The sequence below is a fragment of the Scleropages formosus genome, chromosome 4, assembly GCF_900964775.1.
Source record: "Scleropages formosus chromosome 4, fSclFor1.1, whole genome shotgun sequence".
NCBI lineage: Eukaryota > Metazoa > Chordata > Actinopteri > Osteoglossiformes > Osteoglossidae > Scleropages > Scleropages formosus.
The window spans coordinates 19,707,997-19,725,236 of record NC_041809.1 but is presented as its reverse complement, the minus strand read 5'-3'; the positions used below and the strand labels follow the sequence as shown (position 1 = coordinate 19,725,236).

General features: G+C 47.8%; 1 protein-coding gene across 6 annotated transcripts in view; it reads left to right on the top strand.

Annotated features, from left to right (window-relative positions):
* cadm1a (cell adhesion molecule 1a) overlaps positions 1-17,240 on the top strand; it is a 221,454-nt gene that overhangs the window by 153,252 nt on the left and 50,962 nt on the right. For 4 of the 6 annotated variants that reach the window (XM_029250998.1, XM_029250997.1, XM_018755413.2 and 1 more), the window contains exon 2: positions 14,984-15,130. In XM_029250998.1, coding sequence (XP_029106831.1) covers positions 14,984-15,130 — 147 coding nt within the window. Of the gene's footprint in view, positions 1-7,043; positions 7,063-7,594; positions 7,667-8,056; positions 8,078-14,983; positions 15,131-17,240 lie in introns of those variants that run through there. The other 2 variants (XM_018755415.2, XM_018755414.2) reach the window with 2 other exon arrangements.

The following is a 17,240-nucleotide window of genomic DNA, read 5'->3' as shown; positions in this document are numbered from 1 at the left end:
TGTTATTTAGGCCATGACTACACAGACGCATTATTTGAAGCCGCTGTCCCAAGCGCGGTCGCGGGGAGCCGGAGCCTAACCCGACAATACAGGGCGCAAGGCTGGAGGCGGATGGGACGCACCTAGGACCGGATGCCGGTCCGTCACAAGGCACCTCAAGCGGGACTCGAACCCCAGACCCACCGGAGAGCAGAACTCAGTCAAGCCCCCTGCTGTGACTATAAAATTAGTATTAATTTTGAATTTACATGTATTACACTGATCATCTCCGAAGAGATCCGACACCTGTGACTCCTGCCCCATTTCCTGGATCATCTCCGCTGGCCTCCTGCACACCAGGATTTCGCTAATAATTTCACATTGGAATTCACAACGCTAGAGCATTAATGCCCCAGAGCTACTCTTCCTTCACCTCTGACTTACACGATAGCGCATTGCTCCGAATGTCGCTTTCGGGAGGGTTGGGGGGGGGGGTCGACACGTAATTCCAGCATTTGCATTTTCTCCGCGCTCCCTGTACGCATCCGTCCGTTTTGCATTCCTCGTCTGCTCTGGAATGCGCAGGTACAGTGTGGCCCGCTGCCCTGGCGTTACGCCTCTTTTCTTCATGTTGGCACAGCGCAGTGTCGTTGCTGGCCAGGTGGGGAAGGGTTAAGCAGCCCGCTCCCATGCTGCTTTGGAAATTATAGCCGTGGAAGCCAATCTGTGTGCCGCTGGTCCGCCCTGTGTGCTCTGGCCTTTCCATCAAACTCCCTTTGAGGTAAAATGTGAATCTCCGCTCCTAACCTTTTAATTAAATGAAAGCACAGCGGGGTCGCACGCGTGCGCTTTGCGATCCAAGTCCCCCCTCCCTCGCGCGCTTGCTCTCGGGCCCCGCCGTCGGTGGTCCTGCCGCGTGGGGAATACTCAAGTGCGGCCGCAAGGCTGTGTGACAAGAGATAACATGCAGATCGCAGCCAAAAACAAGGGAGGGAAAGGATGGGGGGATTTATTTATTTTCTTTTTAAGGGCCGCTTTAACATTCTAGTCAGGAAACGGATACCGCGAACCTTCGGTGGGGCCCGCGGAGCCGTTCCTCAAACGGTCGCTTCGCGCCGTTACTCGTTTCAGTAGAAAATATTAGCTGTGGAGCCAACCCTAAACGTAGACTCGACTTGTTTGCGTAAATACCTTTGCTATTCGTAGCATTTATTTATCCGACCTTTCTCCAAAGCGACTGAACAGTAACCTTCGTGGTTAGAAACGCGTTTTTACGGCCAAGTAACTTTTGCTCTCTTATTTCGGGATAAGTGCAGGGGGGTGGCGACAGTAGTCTACGCAACTGTGAGATCCGATGAGATCATATCGTCTTGTATCTTACTGTATTTTTCCTTAAGCAGTGAAGTGCTGTGGGGGCAGCTGGCAGCGCGGTGGTTAGAGCTGCTCTACTTGCACCGGAAAGTCACAGGTTCAAATCCCATCTCCAGCCGCGGTACCTTTAGCAAGGGACTCGCCCTCATCCGCTCCAGTCAAATGACACGGGTGTATACATGGGTAAATAATTGTAAATCGCTTCGCAGAAAAGCATCAGCTGCATAAATAAAAAGTAGGTTCTGCCGTTCCTGTGTTTTACACTGATTTTACATTTACTGTCTTCCTTCCAGTCACCGTGATTTCAGGAAATGCCCCATCCTGTTTGTAGCACTAATGTCTAATATCTGTTGACTTTTCATGTATTTACTTAGAGTAAATTTCAGTAGCTTTTATTGCCTTCATTTAGGCAGTTTTATTCTTATGCTTTCTGTGCCGAAGCCATCCGGTATTCGTTTTGAAACTCCAGAATTCACCTACACATTCTATTCTTACCTCCCTTCAAGCTTCTTTCCAGCTTTTCACTTCAGTTTTCATCCAAATGACGTAGAAAATGCTCACAATTGCATACAAATTGTTTCATTATTATATATTTAATTGTATATAAAGTATTTTTTGTTTGATTCTGACCTCAGGAGATGCTTTGGCGATGAGTTTCCGCGGGTTTACACAAGTCAGTCGTTTGACAATCCAGGCAACCTGTGGCTTTAGCCTCCCGCGGCTGTGCTGCTGTATACTGCTTTTAAAGAAAAATAAAAAAGTGGAAAATAAATAAATAAATAAATAAATAAATAAATAAATAAAAGAACCCAGGAACTGGGCGCATCTCTAAGGCAAACAGAATGACGCTAACAAAAGAGTAATGGCGGCTTTTCAGGCCCGGTACACAATAGGCTGTGAAGAGGGGTTTTATGTTACCTTCCCCAGAGATCGCTGTCTGGCACCGTCAATGGATGTACCTCCGCTTGTTTACTTTGATAATGAAGCGCTAAGAAGATGGGATTTTTTCCCCCCCTTAATGCGGCTTTCATTATCCGAGAGCACGATAGAGAAGGAACTTTTACCCGTCTGAGCTTCCCTCCCTTTTTCTGGAACAATGTGCGGTTAAGGCACATCTCCGGGAAGCACCGCTGTTTGCCGCGCAGGTGTTCACTTGTACCATTGTTGGTACCTCTCTGTGAAAGAATTTACGATCAAAGAAACTCAGTGTGAAATAAATTGGCGAAAGCAACTCACTTTGTTCAGTCATGATATATTAGCATGAAATACGAGAAATACCTCGTCTTGCCCTTTTCCGCAGGAGACTCTGTGCCCGGGAAGGCAGGAAATGCGAGGGTCCCGTTTGAGTGCTGTTATTACGATAAAAGAAAAGTGACATTGATTAATGTGGCTAAATCAATTTATGCTGTGTAAGAAAATGTTTTCTTTTAATTGCTCCAGATGGTCAGGCTGCCTCGTGCTGCATGAACTGCGTTCGTCTCATTTCCGGTTTTCAAAACTTCCCTCCTGCCGCCTGTTCCCAAACTGACCCTTGTCAGCTCATGCTGGCGTTGTGCCACAGCTGGATAACGACGTCATCGTTAACGCTTCGCCGCGTGCCTAGCAGATGCTAACCGCCTTTCGACGAAAGCGGGGAGGAGCGTGTCGCCGCTTTCCGGGGACTCGCCGTTGTCCATGGCTGGCCATCCTCGAAACTCTTCACAGCATGAACTTATCAAAGCATCACTACTTGTCAGAATACTGAACAGCAAACGCGCTATAGCTTCATTATGAACGGTATTACTTGACATTTTAGGCTCAAATATAATGCTTAATAATTTATTTATAGTCTCTGTGCTACGGAGTATCTGCTAACCGCCACTTCGGTACCTTATTCTAAGGACCTTACGCTGTGTCTTATTTACCATTACTTCAAAGTTCAGTAGCAGGTGTTCTTTATCTTATTTGTGTTATTATTGTGTATTTATTATACATGTCTGAATTGATACATGTGAACTGTGTGTACGGTGTGGTGTGGCATACAAGCCCGACTTCATTTCTACCTTACTCCTGCGTATAGTGTGAAAAGAATATAAACCCTTGAACCTTAAAACTTATTTTGTATTTAGTAGGCGCGAAGATTCGTAATCCTAGACAGGGATTGGGGCAACTTCTGTAATTTTTTTTTTTAAGAAGTTAATCACTGTTTCATTGTGGGCAGTACTAGTTTCTCTGGGAGGTATTTTTTTCCCCAACTTTATTTTTGGCATGACAGTCACCATGTGATCATGGAGGTGCTGGCATGTTGAAACACCCATAGGGTGAGCCGCGCAAGTTGCACCTTCTTGGTTCCCCAGCCTTTTGTCTCCGAGCCGTCGTTAAACTTGCTCGAGGGTTAACTATACAATATGTCTCATTGCTGCTTGTTTACTGGAGGCACCGTATGCGGTGGATGGTGATGATGATGCTGCTGGTGATTGGTTGACGTTGATGACATGAGGAGACATGTTTCAGATGACACCGCTTGACGTCATGACATCGCGTTGACTCGGCATCCTCTGGAGTCTACCACTGATCCCTCCAGCTTCTCTCGGAAAACCTTGAAGACCGGGACCCCGTAGAGGCTCTGGTTCCTTAACAGGAGATGGAGTTCCAGTCCGCTGGGAAGTCTCAGCTGGCCGGATCAGGAACGCCTCCCTCAGATCTATCAGGCACCGTCTGCCGGTTATTTGTTCTCAGTGGGTATGGAAAGTTTCAGCCTTTGCAGGCCATACCTCCGCACACCCTACCAGCAAGGCATCACGTCGCGCTGGCCAGCGTGGACGTGTGAATCGAGGCGGAAATTTACCAAACTTTGTCCGTCAGCTTTAGCTTATTAGGCCATCTTCAGAAACGTCTAATCACAGCAGCACTGACGCGATGAATCCCTAATGCACTCGCTGACAAGACGTGAGCGTGGGGGCACACTTTTCAACTGAATCTTGACGCGTATGGTGTGGACGTGCAGGCCCGTCACGTCTCGGCTGTCCGTGGGAGGAAACTGACGTGCGGACCCCCTGCTTTTCCCACAATGCAGAGCGAGCACTGTCACGGAGTGCATTGCAGCGCTTCATTCCACGTTGACGGCCTGCAGTCACATTCTGCGCCGTAACTGTCGGCTAATACTTCTCCGACAGCGTTTTGCCCCAGATCGGTTAACGTTGTCAGCCGGGCTTTTAAATGTTATTTTATTTCATTTTACTTTATTGTTATTTGTGATTTATTACGCGTTTGCTAAAATGTGTTTAGATATTGTATTGGTAAATCTTTTTTAATATTCCATGCATATCATGTGTAATTTAAGTGCCTGCTGGCGGCGCTCAGATTTAATCAAAACATTAATACAGTTAAACCTCCATAAAGGGACTTCGTAAGGAGGCAGAGGGGATTTAGACTGAATGGCAGATTGGTTGCCCCGGTCGCCCTGAACGCCAGCGGCACACGTGCAGGTTGACTGGGTCGCCGGGCGGAGCGAAGCAGGCGTGCACCCTCCACCCCAGGATGCCCGGCGGGAATGGCTCCGCCGGCACCCCGGAATCGCAGCAGGATTGGCGGTAATGAGCAGAGCCGCAGCGATCTTGTCCAGGCCGTGCGGTAGCTGGCAGGATCGACCTGCGTCTGATTGAAGACGAGGAGGGAGGGCCGGGCGGTGCGGACGGAGGTGCTGGGGGGTGGTCTGTTTTCATCCCCCGCTCCACAGGGGACGCCACACGCGGAAAGACTCACGAGAAGACCATGCTCTGCAGGGCATTGTGTATGTGTGTGCGTGTGTGCGTGCGCATTCTTGTGCGCCTTCAAACCCATCTCAACATGTTTCCCCCCTTATGTCCAGTGTCAGTGCAATAGCAGAAGCTTGTCTCCTGCACCGCTCTCAGATGTACGCAGGCTGTTTCCGATTCCCTAAAATTTGACGTTCGCACCTTACGTGGTCGACTCCATATGAGCCACGGTTATTGTAACCGTCGCTGCCACTCTTTAAACTTCCCATCGGAAGATAAGACCTCATTAATCCTGTCCTATCCCCCAGTTTTATCAAATGACGTCGCGACGCATGGTACGTGTGAGAGTCGCAGTCGTCGGTGCAGTTAAGCATAGCAGCATTGGGAGTGCCGCTACTTTGGAAAAGTGCTCTTCATGCCTAGTGCCGACTTGGGAGCTGCAGGACGGCGAGCGTTTAGTGAAGCGGTTCATGCACATCGACGCCCCCACTTAAAGATCCTCCTTTCGTTTGAAACGGCTCCTCTCGTCCTGTAGTTGCGGTCGGTAAGTCGTTCGGCTGTGGCTGCGCTCGCAGCGGCCCCGGGGGCTCCTGGCTAATGGCGAGGCACGCCAGCTCCCGTCCACCTGGCATTTACTTAACATGGATGGCCCCGCGCTGGAGACGGCGCTCGCCGAGCCTGACTTCCAGGTTCTCTGCGGCTTCCTCTGGGCTGCGTGCCAGCGCGAGGCTTCACCGGGCTCCTGACGGGAATCCTAAACAGCGCCAAGTCCACAGCCCGCTTTCTTAAAGGCTTTTGAAGAACGCCATTACACTAATTGGCATTAGCCGAAATGTACACGTCAGTCTGCTCTGAGTATCATTCATATTCAACAAAGAAGCAAAGTTTTCAGATTTATCATTTTTGCTCGCTAACCAAAAAGCGTTTGTGGACGAAATTCGACGTTCGTTCTAAACGCCGTCGAAAAGTTTTTGCGTCCTGTCAGGAGTTAAAAGAAGTGGGACCGCCGTGAGAAATGCAGAAATACAAGGAACACGAGTTTCGCCTTCGAATAAGTACCGCAGTAAAATGGGACACTTTGACTGCGATTAGACTGACTGCCTAACCGTGTCATCGAAAGAGATGCGGTTCACTCCTCTGCGTCCGTCGCTTTGCAAAATCCATATCGACAGTGTGTTATTTCGCAGGTATAATTACAACCTGTGTTTAGGAGGTTTCGTAGTATAATGTGTCTTTTGTCGCACATCAACGTTCTGTGCAGTTCTCAAGCACGGTCAAGGTCTTCCAGTAGACCGTCTTCTCGTCACATTTCTCACTATGTTACATGTAGGCAATTTCGGTGAATTTTGTACATATTAATCCTTCTCTCGAATCCTCCTCTCAAATGACTGGTGTCCTTCGTGACCGTGAATTATACCCGACCTGGGGTGATGGTTTATTGTTTTCTGTGCAATACATATCGTACGTTTCCAAGCCACGAGCCAGAGGAATTTGAGACTTTGTCATTTTTGAAAGCTTAGTTTTTGTAATGTTTTTAAAACTCAGTGCTTTCAAATTTAAGTTTAAGTTTGGTGGTGTCACGCTGTGTGAGGGGGATCAGGAGAGCAGACTCAAGTGCTGATGCTAACTCGCTTTTTTGTATCACGTGGGGTCGCACCCAGAGAACAGAGCAGAGCGGAGAGCCTCGGAAGATAGGTTAGGAGAACGTCTCTCAGTTGGAGGTTCCGCGGCCAGATGCGTCGGAGCGGGGTCGTCACTGGAGGGGTCGAGGTGGTCGTCAAGCACGCGGTTACCGGACGCGCAGTCGTCGGGCACACCAGGGGCACCGGTACGAGTGACAGGTCGGCAACTGGTAGCGTAGCGGTTAGAGATGCTGCCTTTGGACCCAGAGGGTGTGGATTCAAATCCCAGTTCTGTTTGTGGTACCCTCGAGCCTAAGTCTCTCCCTTAAAAAATGACCCAGCTGTATAAATGGGTAAGTAATTATAAGTACTTTAACACTGTAAGTTGCTTTGGAGAAAAGCATCGGATAAATCTCAGTGCGTTTTCCCCGTGACCAGCAAAGGCATGTTATACTGCTTGGAAAAAAATTTTGTTTACTGCTGGTCATCTGATGCAGTTGGAACTTGGTGAAATGATAAATATGTATGATCCTCCCCCGGTCGATGATGCAAAGAAAAATGTCGTTACTCTAGGAAACATCTTGTCTTTTCTAAACAAAAACAACTTTGTTCCCCCCCTCTAAATACCAGAGTCTGCTTGTTCCGCACACTTATTGGCCACATTTGATAATTACTTTGTCACCATGATTGAAAATTGGCAAATGTTGAAGAGAAAATTGGTTTTGTAATCAACGCATGCCTCTAAGCCTAACAGTGACATTCTGTTGGCTTCACACGGTTTTAAAGCTGAAGTGGGTGCCAGATGCAGTGTATCTTGGATAAATTTCTCAGTTGAAGCACGGGCACATTTGCAAGATCCATTCATATTTTTTTTGCAGGGCCAGTGTTTTAGTTGACAGAGGTTCATCTCCCTCTCCTTCGATTCCAGTCCAGGAGGACTGTTGAACATGTGCCGAAGTATATTTTAAAGTATTTACGAATTTACCTTGTGAACTGTCAGAATTTCTGTTCTCTTTTTTTGGTTTGGGGTTTGTTTTTGCCCTCTTCCACTAAGCGAAGTTCATGTGAGCCAAAACAGTCGACAGAACTCGTGCGTAAATATATGTTTCATTTGTCAAAATAACGATGATAGATTGTGACGCTAACCCTACAATTCCCTGTATTGACTTATTTCTCCACTTGATTCACTCTGTTGGCCACACCGATGAGATGCATGAGATTCTGCTTCTGAACACTTTCTTGCCTGCAGAACTGCTGATGTATACTTTGCTCTGTTTTGTGGTGACTTAGTGACGTACAACACTAACATTTTCCTCTCGTCTCTTTTCCTCCTCTTCGCTGCGATAGGAGCTGCGCAGTACATCCCAGGTATGATAACCACCTCGCTTCTCTATCTTAATTACTGCCTCTTACCGTTGGTTCCGGCTTTGCCGCTCAACAGGTGCTTGACACGCGCCACCCTATTTATTGGCGGATTTGGTTTTGGGCTAAACCCCGGGCTTTTTGCGGCAGCCCTTGACAGAACCCCTTAATTTGCTCATTTGACGGGCCTTGACGTGCCTGTGAAATCATGCTCCTTTCAGATGTGTCTGGAGCAATAAAACCCCTAATGATTTGATTGAAAAAATCCTCAACAGTCAACCAGAGGAACAACAGAAACAATACAAAGTAATTGGGCACTCATGACATTTTATTGCAATTTAAGGGTGGTATTTCTCACAAAAGTGTCCTAAATGAATGGTGGCACTGTTCCATGAAGGACTGCCAAAGTCTTGTAATTATCAGTGATTTGAAAGTTTTTTGTAATATAATTGCTAAATTTATGTTAGGCATCAAACACCATCCCTCCGGTGGCCCCGTACATGACAGTTGTTTGCTTGAGTGACTATTTCAGGTCCAAATTAGGCCAAATGCCGCATTTATTTTTCATGGACCTTATAAGCCTGCTTTTCTCTTTTTTCCTTTCAATGCTTGCTTGGATGTTTATTTCATGCCTCTTTTAATTATCGTGGAGTACTTGTTTTCACAAATCTAAGGATTTTCTGCCGCTTTTTTTTTTGCAATTATTTGTACTATACTTTTGAAAAAGAACTTTATGTATTCTTTCTTGTGAAGTCATGACACATTTTCTTGCTGAACATCTGACAGAGATTGACCCTTAAAGGGCCCAAAATACTCTACATTAGAGTTAGGTGTATGTAGTGCACTCAGAAAGTATTCAGACCCCTTCACTTTTTTAAATAAATTTGCAAAAATTTCTAAAATCCCATTTTTGCTTTGTCATTATGGGGCATTGAAAAAAATTAATTTGAATGATTTTAGCATGATGCTGCAACATAGGAAAAAAAAATCTGAGAACAGTAAAGGGGTCTGAATACACAAACACACATTGACTGAAAGCGCTTGTCCCGAGCCGGAGCCTGAGCCGGAGCCTAACCCGGCAACACAGGATGCAAGGCTGGAGGGGAAACATCCAGGACAGGACGCCAGTCCATCGCAAAGCACCCCAAGTGGGACTCGAACCCCAGATACACCAGAGAGCAGACACAGGCCAAACCCGCTGCACCACCACACCCTCCGGTCTGACTACAGCATTTTCCAAATGCACCGTATAGCTTCATAAATTTGTTCCAGTAAAGCTATTCAGATGGGTAGAATTTTAGCTCATGTAAACACCTTGAATATATTTGGGTAACTAAATAAAATAATGTTCAGATTTTGTTTAAAAAAAGTTTGTAGAGGCTTGTACTCTACACACGACAGTTGCAATGGCACTTGACAAAATCCAATGAGCAGCAGTGTATTTTGCTTCCAGGTGGGCTGTGTGAGAACTGCTTTGCCCTATAGGCTCTGCTTATGTGTGACAGCCATTTACATGGCTGCGATTAGGGGACGGCTCCCCGAATTCCATTCATCCTTCTGAGTGAAATAATTCTGACATCCATCCAATCACTAATTGTTGTGATCCCAGGAGACTCATCCCAAATATATATTTGTATCTGGAGCAGTCAGCTCCTGTGGATCTTGAAGGCGACGACCGTATTCCCAGAACTAAGCCCACGAGCCTTAACATGAAGCATCTCACCCACGCTGGTGACATCACGACGCCTCATGAGACAGCGCTCCCTTGTTTAGGGCAAACATCTTGTGTTTTTCTCTGTGGTTTTCAAAAGCAAAGGAGTGTTTTCTTCTATTGCATGGCGTTACTTCTACCTGTGCTTAGTAGATCTTCTTTTCAAACACACTTATCTGGCTTTCTCTTTTTTTTTGCTCTCAATGGTTCACACAAATACATGTTTACTAAAGAAAGCTCGTTTTCCGAAACCGAAAAGGGCAACCTCTTGCTCTCAGGTCCGGTACTTTAACTGCTAATCCACCTGCTTCCCCAGGTTAGACGTGAGTGGCCCCATATTCATTTGAACCTTCTTTTCATATGATCGCATGAAGGCAAAGATCGGGATTTCAGCATTAGGAGCCCACAATGTGGTTTTCTAGAACTGCCAACACCATAATGAATATGGGTCTGAAAGTGAAAAAAGACAGCAATACCTAAAATCTCCCATCTGGTAGTAAATGGGTTATTCATCGGCGTCTTACATAAATGAGGCAAGGCTGAAGCTGGGACTTAAAAAAAAAAAAAAAAAAAATAAAAATAAAATAAAATAAAAAATTTTGGTCATTATTTTTTTTATTTTGGAAACTAAGCGAAACACCTGTCGACCGGCGTAGCTCTGCGGATGACCCTCTTCAGCCTTGAGCTGCATTCAGCAGCTGCCCACACAGCTCGGCATCACCTCGCAATGCCCGATATCCTCTTGATATGGAAAATTTCAGCTGGTAACCTGGCTACCTGAACTAAACCAACCGTTTCAACGTGTTACTTCAGTTTTCCCCATCAGCGATGATAATCCGGCATCTGTTATGCCGGGTTGGCCCATCAGCTCCCTTTTGACCTCGCTGAAGGCTGCCAATAGATCAGTGACATAGACGTCTCCACCCTTTGGTCCGCGAGAAAGCCAAAATCACGGTGCTTCAAAACCCCCTCTAATATTGGTTTTGACACGGCTCAATTGCGGTACCAAATAAGTTTTAACAGAACCTTTCAGACAGAACTAAATGTGAATCAATGCACCCTTCAAAGCACTATTTCTGATCTATGGAATCGACTGTGTGTGTGCGTGTGTGCGTGTGAGAATTCTCTCAGTTCATCTCAGACCCTCAGTTAGCCCCTCTGAAACTGACTGTCATAAGCATACTAAGCCAGGCAATATTACTGTCAGTATATTACTCACCACAATCTTATTACTGTCATTCCTTTGTGATGCTGAAAAGTATTAAATAAGAGCTCACATTTGTAAAAATCAAAACTCTAGCCTGATCATTTCAAGTGCTTCTCTCTGATAAATCAAAGCTGCTGAACGCTTGTTGCGTATGACAACCGTTTGGTTATGTTTTACTTAAGGCGAGTGAGGCACGCTGCTTTGTGTAATGCGATATTTTGATTTTCTGTTCGCAGGCAACTAGTTTTGATGGATGAGTCACAAGGATGGTTGTTATCAAATTAAGAATCATTTAAGCGGAGGGTGGAAGTGCGGCGTGTGGCATGCGACTGCATCTTAATGAGGCCAAGTGCTGAGCAGCTCGAACCGTCCTCCAAGGGACTCTCCTTCTCCTTCTACACCTCTTTCAACCTCAAGGACGTGCCTCCGCCTGGTGTCCTTGTTGCTTTTATTTATTTATTTTATTTCTTTATTTTTTTTTACCTCCCTCTCTGGGGCTCCGATACCATTTCACCGAGCATGTGCAAAGGCGGAGCCTGCATTAAAGCAGTTAACCTGCCGTTCAGACCACCAGCCGGCAGCCTTGCATGTCTCGCTGAAACGTTTCCAAGTTTCAGGTCCCATGATGGCTTAAAACCGCAGGCGGTGGGAACGGACGCATGGCCCTGAAATGTGTCATTTTGCTCCCCCCAACCACGCTTGCCTTTGCCGGACTCCGGCTCCGCGTCCGCATTATGCTCCCGCTCCGCCGTAACGCGCCGCTGATTAGCGCAACGGGTGGAAACAGCACCCCCACCAGGGAAGTGAAGCTCCTGCCAAGGTCCCGGCTGCCGCCACGTGCTTCAGCTTTGGCAGCGGGGCGAATAAAAAAGAATCCCAGCACCCAGAAAGAGATTTCCCAAGGAGCGCACGTGATGGCGAGGCCTGCGGGACGGAGCTCGACCACCGTTTCCCCGGCGAGGTGCTGATCAGCGGGTCGGCCATCCCCAGTGCGTCATAGCTGATTTCGGGGTCTCTGCCGGACCTCGCTCGCACGCGAAAATCGCTTCACCCTTCATTAGCCCGGCCCATGTCGCTATTCGCTCGTCCGTCGGGTTATTTCCACGTGCTGCGGCATCACTCCTCGGTGCCGCTCGGCCCGCGGCCCCGTCGTCGAGGTAGCGCCCAGGGTCCTGCAGCAAGGCGTAGGAAGTCACCATGTAAACTGGTGCTCTAATGCTGGTGTGCAGCATGACTCCCTCGTTTTGTTCGCGCAATGCTTTCTATTTGCACGCACGTTCATTTGGATGTGTAACGACGCACAGCTCTATATATTCTGAAGCGGTTATAAAATTACAATGGAGCGCAAATGCAGCAGCTAAAAAAGTTGCACCATTTAAAGGCGTCAGAATGCAGAAGGGGGAAAAACAAGCAATTGACTTATATAATCACACTCGCATAGACAAACATTTCATTTAAAAGGGAACTCAGCCAATGGAAATGTTTTTTTTTTTTTTTTTCTTTTTTCTAAATGTCCTTGTCATGGAAGAGAGGTAATTTTATTTTATTTTATTTTCCCCCCCACTGTCTTTCCAGTGCACTATTTCCACATGAAGTAATATGTGTGCATTATGTGGAGGTGATAAGAGTGCCGGGTTCTGTAAATATGTGAAATCGGATGGCGTTTTCTCCCTTGGCGGGTGCGTGTGTTGCGCGCTGAGGCTCTGGGCGACGTTCCCACTCAGAGACGCGGGGGGTCAATGGCGCTGCCACTTGTTCCCTCCTCATCATAAGGGTCTGTGAGCAGTCGAGTGGCGCACACATGAAAGTGGCCCCGCGCACGGGCAGCGGCGCAATTTACTTTCTCTTTCGCAGCGAACGTCTGTATCGCGGCGCTGGGATTAGCTGCCGCAGATCGCGGAGAAGGGTGGAGACCAAAGGGAAAATATTTGCTTCACGAAATAACTAAGCGTCGCGTTGTTGTCTTATATGAAATTAGTTCCGTTGTGTAGTGTCAGCGTGGTGCGTTTCAGGTCGGGCTGTCGCGGCCGTTTATGATCCCGGCCGTCGTCGGCTCCGTGGGCCGAGCCGTTTGGGTCCGTACTGCGGGGCAGGTGGCTGTTGTGTAATTCCTTCCTTTAATAATTCTTCGGCATCCTGTTGTTATTTCCGTGTATGGAAGCGCTTCAATCTCAGGGAGGGAGCGCCAACGGGTCGAACCAGAAGCAGCCGCTCTGCCCGGAGGACGCGGGCTCTGGCGTTGAGAGGGTGCGTCTTCCCTCTCGCTCTCTGCAAACAGCCGCAACAAGTGCGCGTCCGCGGAAAAGTCACGCGCGGCCGCTCGCCCTCGCTCTGTGTGCCCGCTGTCCTTCTGCCCGACGAGCGCGATCCGGCCGAGGGTAACCGACGTCCCAGGGAACAGGGCGACATTGCCGTGATCGCTTTCCACGGGATACGCAGCTTGTGAATCCTTGCATGTGCATCTTTGTGTTTATGAGTATATGATGCATTTGTATATGACGCACACAAAATTCCGTCTGTCCTCGATCCTTTAAAATAGCCAGAGAAGGCCGAGCCTCCATCGCCACCGATACGGTTCGCGTTACAAATGCTTTTGACAGCTTGTCCCCCCCTAGTGGCTCTGTTTTCTCTCCTTCTGGGGAATCCAGCTAGGATAGGGGCCTTTTCTCAAAATATTATGGGGGAGAATAATACACACTGAACGTTTTATACAATTAACAGTGATATACAGTGTCCCTCCGGTTATTGTTTCGTGAGGTGTGTGTGTGTTTTATGGACATCGTTTGCTACGTTTAACCTTGTTCATGTGCGTTTTGCTACAGTTACCCTCACAAACATAGTAAACGCTGAAGAGCAGGACGTGTAGGAAGTTCTTCACAAAACAAAATGCTCTTTCACTAGTTATCGGTTATTAGCTTTTGCGTAATGCGTAATTTGGAGTTTTGTTTGGACGGTGACAGATTACCTGTTGCAGTAAAGCGAGACCGAGCGTGAAATCCCCGCAGCTGCGTGTCCGTAAGCGCCATTGTTCGCCGCGTTTCGCCACGCGTCCGTGTCCGCGTTTCTCCGCGTGTCTGCGCATCTGCTCGCGTCCTTACGTCCGCGAGTCCCTCGGTGACGTGCCGCCGGCCGTGCCTAACCTCGCCTAACCGCACTCGGACCTTCGTCTCCTCCGTGGGAAGAGTCCCGTGATATCCGCCTCCTTAATATTTTCGTTGAATCATTTCGATCGATCATTTTCTCTGCGAATGTCAGAAGAGTTGTGGGAGTAGAGCCTTATGGGGTTTTCGTGATCGGCGGGCCTTTCGGTCTGCACGTAGCCGGCCGATTTGAATCGGGTCGCGTAAGCGCCCTAACCGCATCTGCGCTGTTGGAGCGCTTGGTTCCCGTTTTCCCTTTCCCTTAAGTGACAGACACGTTTAGCAGAGGGTGACAACCGAACCATACAAATCTTCTTTTGATGCGGTCGCGGCTGGCACCGGTTCATTCACGTGACACCTGTGAGCTCCTTCGGGAGCGACAGAAATAGAGAATCGTGTGAATTTCTTCCTTTGCCGCTTCGCCTGAAAGGAGAACGGTCGAGTCGCCGGTGAACGGCTCGAGCGTCAGGCGCACTTAACGCGTCCGTGCCGTAAGGAACCTCCACAGATGTGCTGGGAAGGTCTGCGCTGAGAGGGTGATGGAGACATCTGTTCTTCCTCTTAGCTGGGGTGATACCACAGTCAGAACATTGTTGGTTCACCGCCCTAAACACCAGAAATATACACTGTACAGCAAAAAATCAAGGTACCCACACAATAGCATGTTTATTACGGGTTTCTTTGTGCGCCCGTGCATGTGTGTATAAGGGTATGAATTGGTGTTACACAGGTTTTCAGCCTTTGAACATCTACCCCGAATGCCAGTGTTAGGTATGTTAATTGTAGGTGCACCTCTCTCACTCTCCCTCTCTTTCTCTGTCCCCCAACCCTACTGCTGTGTCTTCTGATCTCAGTCCAAAGCCAGAATCTGGTGACAGATAATGTATCCGTGGTGGAGGGGGATGTTGCCACCATCAGCTGCAGAGTCAAGAACAACGACGACTCTGTCATCCAGCTTCTCAACCCCAACAGACAGACCATCTACTTCAAAGACCTCAGGCGTAAGTACTGCCTTCCGCCCGTGGCCTTGTAGGCCTTGGGAGCCACAGGGGGAGCCAGAGAGCAAATAATTGATAATGTTACCGGGGGACTGCGTGGAAAGGCTCAAAACTTGCAGCCGCCATGGAAAGGCATCTCATTTGCGGCGGTCAGCTTTGATCTCCTGTGATCTGCCCGGCTTCTGCGAGAAGATGCAGCCGTTTCAATGCGGTCGCTCGACTTCATTAAAGCGGGGCTCTCACCGTAGAACATGTGCTCGTCTTCCCTCTGGAGAATGTCGTAGGGACTTAGCTGAAACTTTGACAGAGAAAGCGGGAGGGGTCTGAGCCGCAGGGTTCACAGGAGCCCGGTCCCGCATCCCCCCACCTGGGGGCAGGCGGACGGCGAGGTGGCCCGGTGGACGCGGCCGAGAGGCGGCCTTCTCGGGCCTTTGCTGCGCTCACACGCTCATTTATAAATCACGACACTCTTGGTACATCACGGCAGGGTGGCTCTGCCTAAATGCAAGGTTTGTTTTGCCTTTCCCCTTTCCTTCCCAGAGATCTTCTCATTCTTTTAATTGCTCCCTTTTAATTGCTCCTCGTAGCAGGTCATATAAAAATGAGCTTTTTCATTGGTTAAACGTGTGTGTGCGCGTGTGTGTATTTTGTTGCGCTTCATGTAAAAAAAAATATTTCGTACTGCTCGCCGTAGTGTTCTTTCATCACTTGTTTTTTGGACAGTTGTCTGCAGTACGGTTGTTTTATTTTTGAGATCGGCTGGTGTGATACACCACAGACCCTGTGTATTTTGGTCCATGTGAGGGAGGTAATTATCCCTTGTCTGCTTAATAAAACCTTGATAGGCTCATTTGAAGTGGCTTGGCCCAGTAATCAGAATTGATTGTGGTTATTTAGGATAAACGGCATGTCCCCCGGAGCCTTCCAGATTAAACCCGAAAAAAAATGGCCACGGGAACAGGAAGAAGCTGTGTTAACCTGTGGGAGAGTAGAGCACCTCGATGGCACTTTCCACCAACAGGGCATCTCTGTTGCACTTAGAGTGCAGCGCACATGTGATTTCTTTTCCAGGTTTTATTTTCCTTAAAGCTGTTTTGATGGAATCGCATCTCCACCAGCTTAAAAGCCTAAGCAGTCGCTGCATATTCAAGAGTCAGACGCAGTCCTGTCTCGTAGACCGCTTGTTTGAAGAAGGCCTTTCAGGTCGACTCTGCATTTAAAATGCATTGGTTATGCTGAACAAACCTTGAAACACTGTGCTGAAGATGACTGAAAAATAGACAATAACAACAACGTAGGTAACATTTACAAGATCACAAAATTTTTTGCACTCTTGCGTTTACACGGGAATTAGAAAGGTCTAACCTGGAATGAATTACGGCGTATTGTGTACAATTATGCAACATTTCCTTTTCTTTTTTTTTTGGGCGAATTTCTCCCAAGCCTGAAGGAGGTGGAAAGTCTTGTTTTCAGAAATTCTGTCTTACTTTGCCGGAGTGGAACGATTTAGCAGCGACTCTTCCGAGCAGATATGCCTCAGCGCCAATTATATCCAGCGGAAGCAGTGTCCTCTCACCCTCTCTTAAGAAGAGGAGGGAACGAGAGGTCATCTTCCTCGTCCTGCGCGCACCGGTGAAGGAGGAGGCTGTGTTTCCATGCACTGCGGGGTTGACATTACTACTTTGGAAACGTTGCCCCTCCTCTCAAGCATTTTTACTGCCGGAATCTATTATTCTCACTGATACTTGATGCGTTGTCAGCCCTTACTCTGAACCACGGTTATATTTATTTTTTTGCCTTTTATTAATGCACTTTCCTTCCTCAGGTCTTGCTGCGTTTTGTCTCAGTGAGAATACCACGCTGTGGCCGTAAACTTCTTCGTCGCTGATTACCAAGTAGGCTGTTGGCTGTGGCTGATTGTTCCTTGGTTTTTTTTTTTTTTTTTTTTTTTTTTTTTTTTAAAACCCGCAGCTGAATGTTTTCACGAAATGTTTAAAGTACAGAAACCCATAGCGGAGCTGCAGCGGGCACCCGAGTACACGTGTCCAGCCTCGCAGCGGATCTTCACGAAGCTGTGTTTCAGTGGAAAGGCACCACGTCCCTGTGCGCTGGC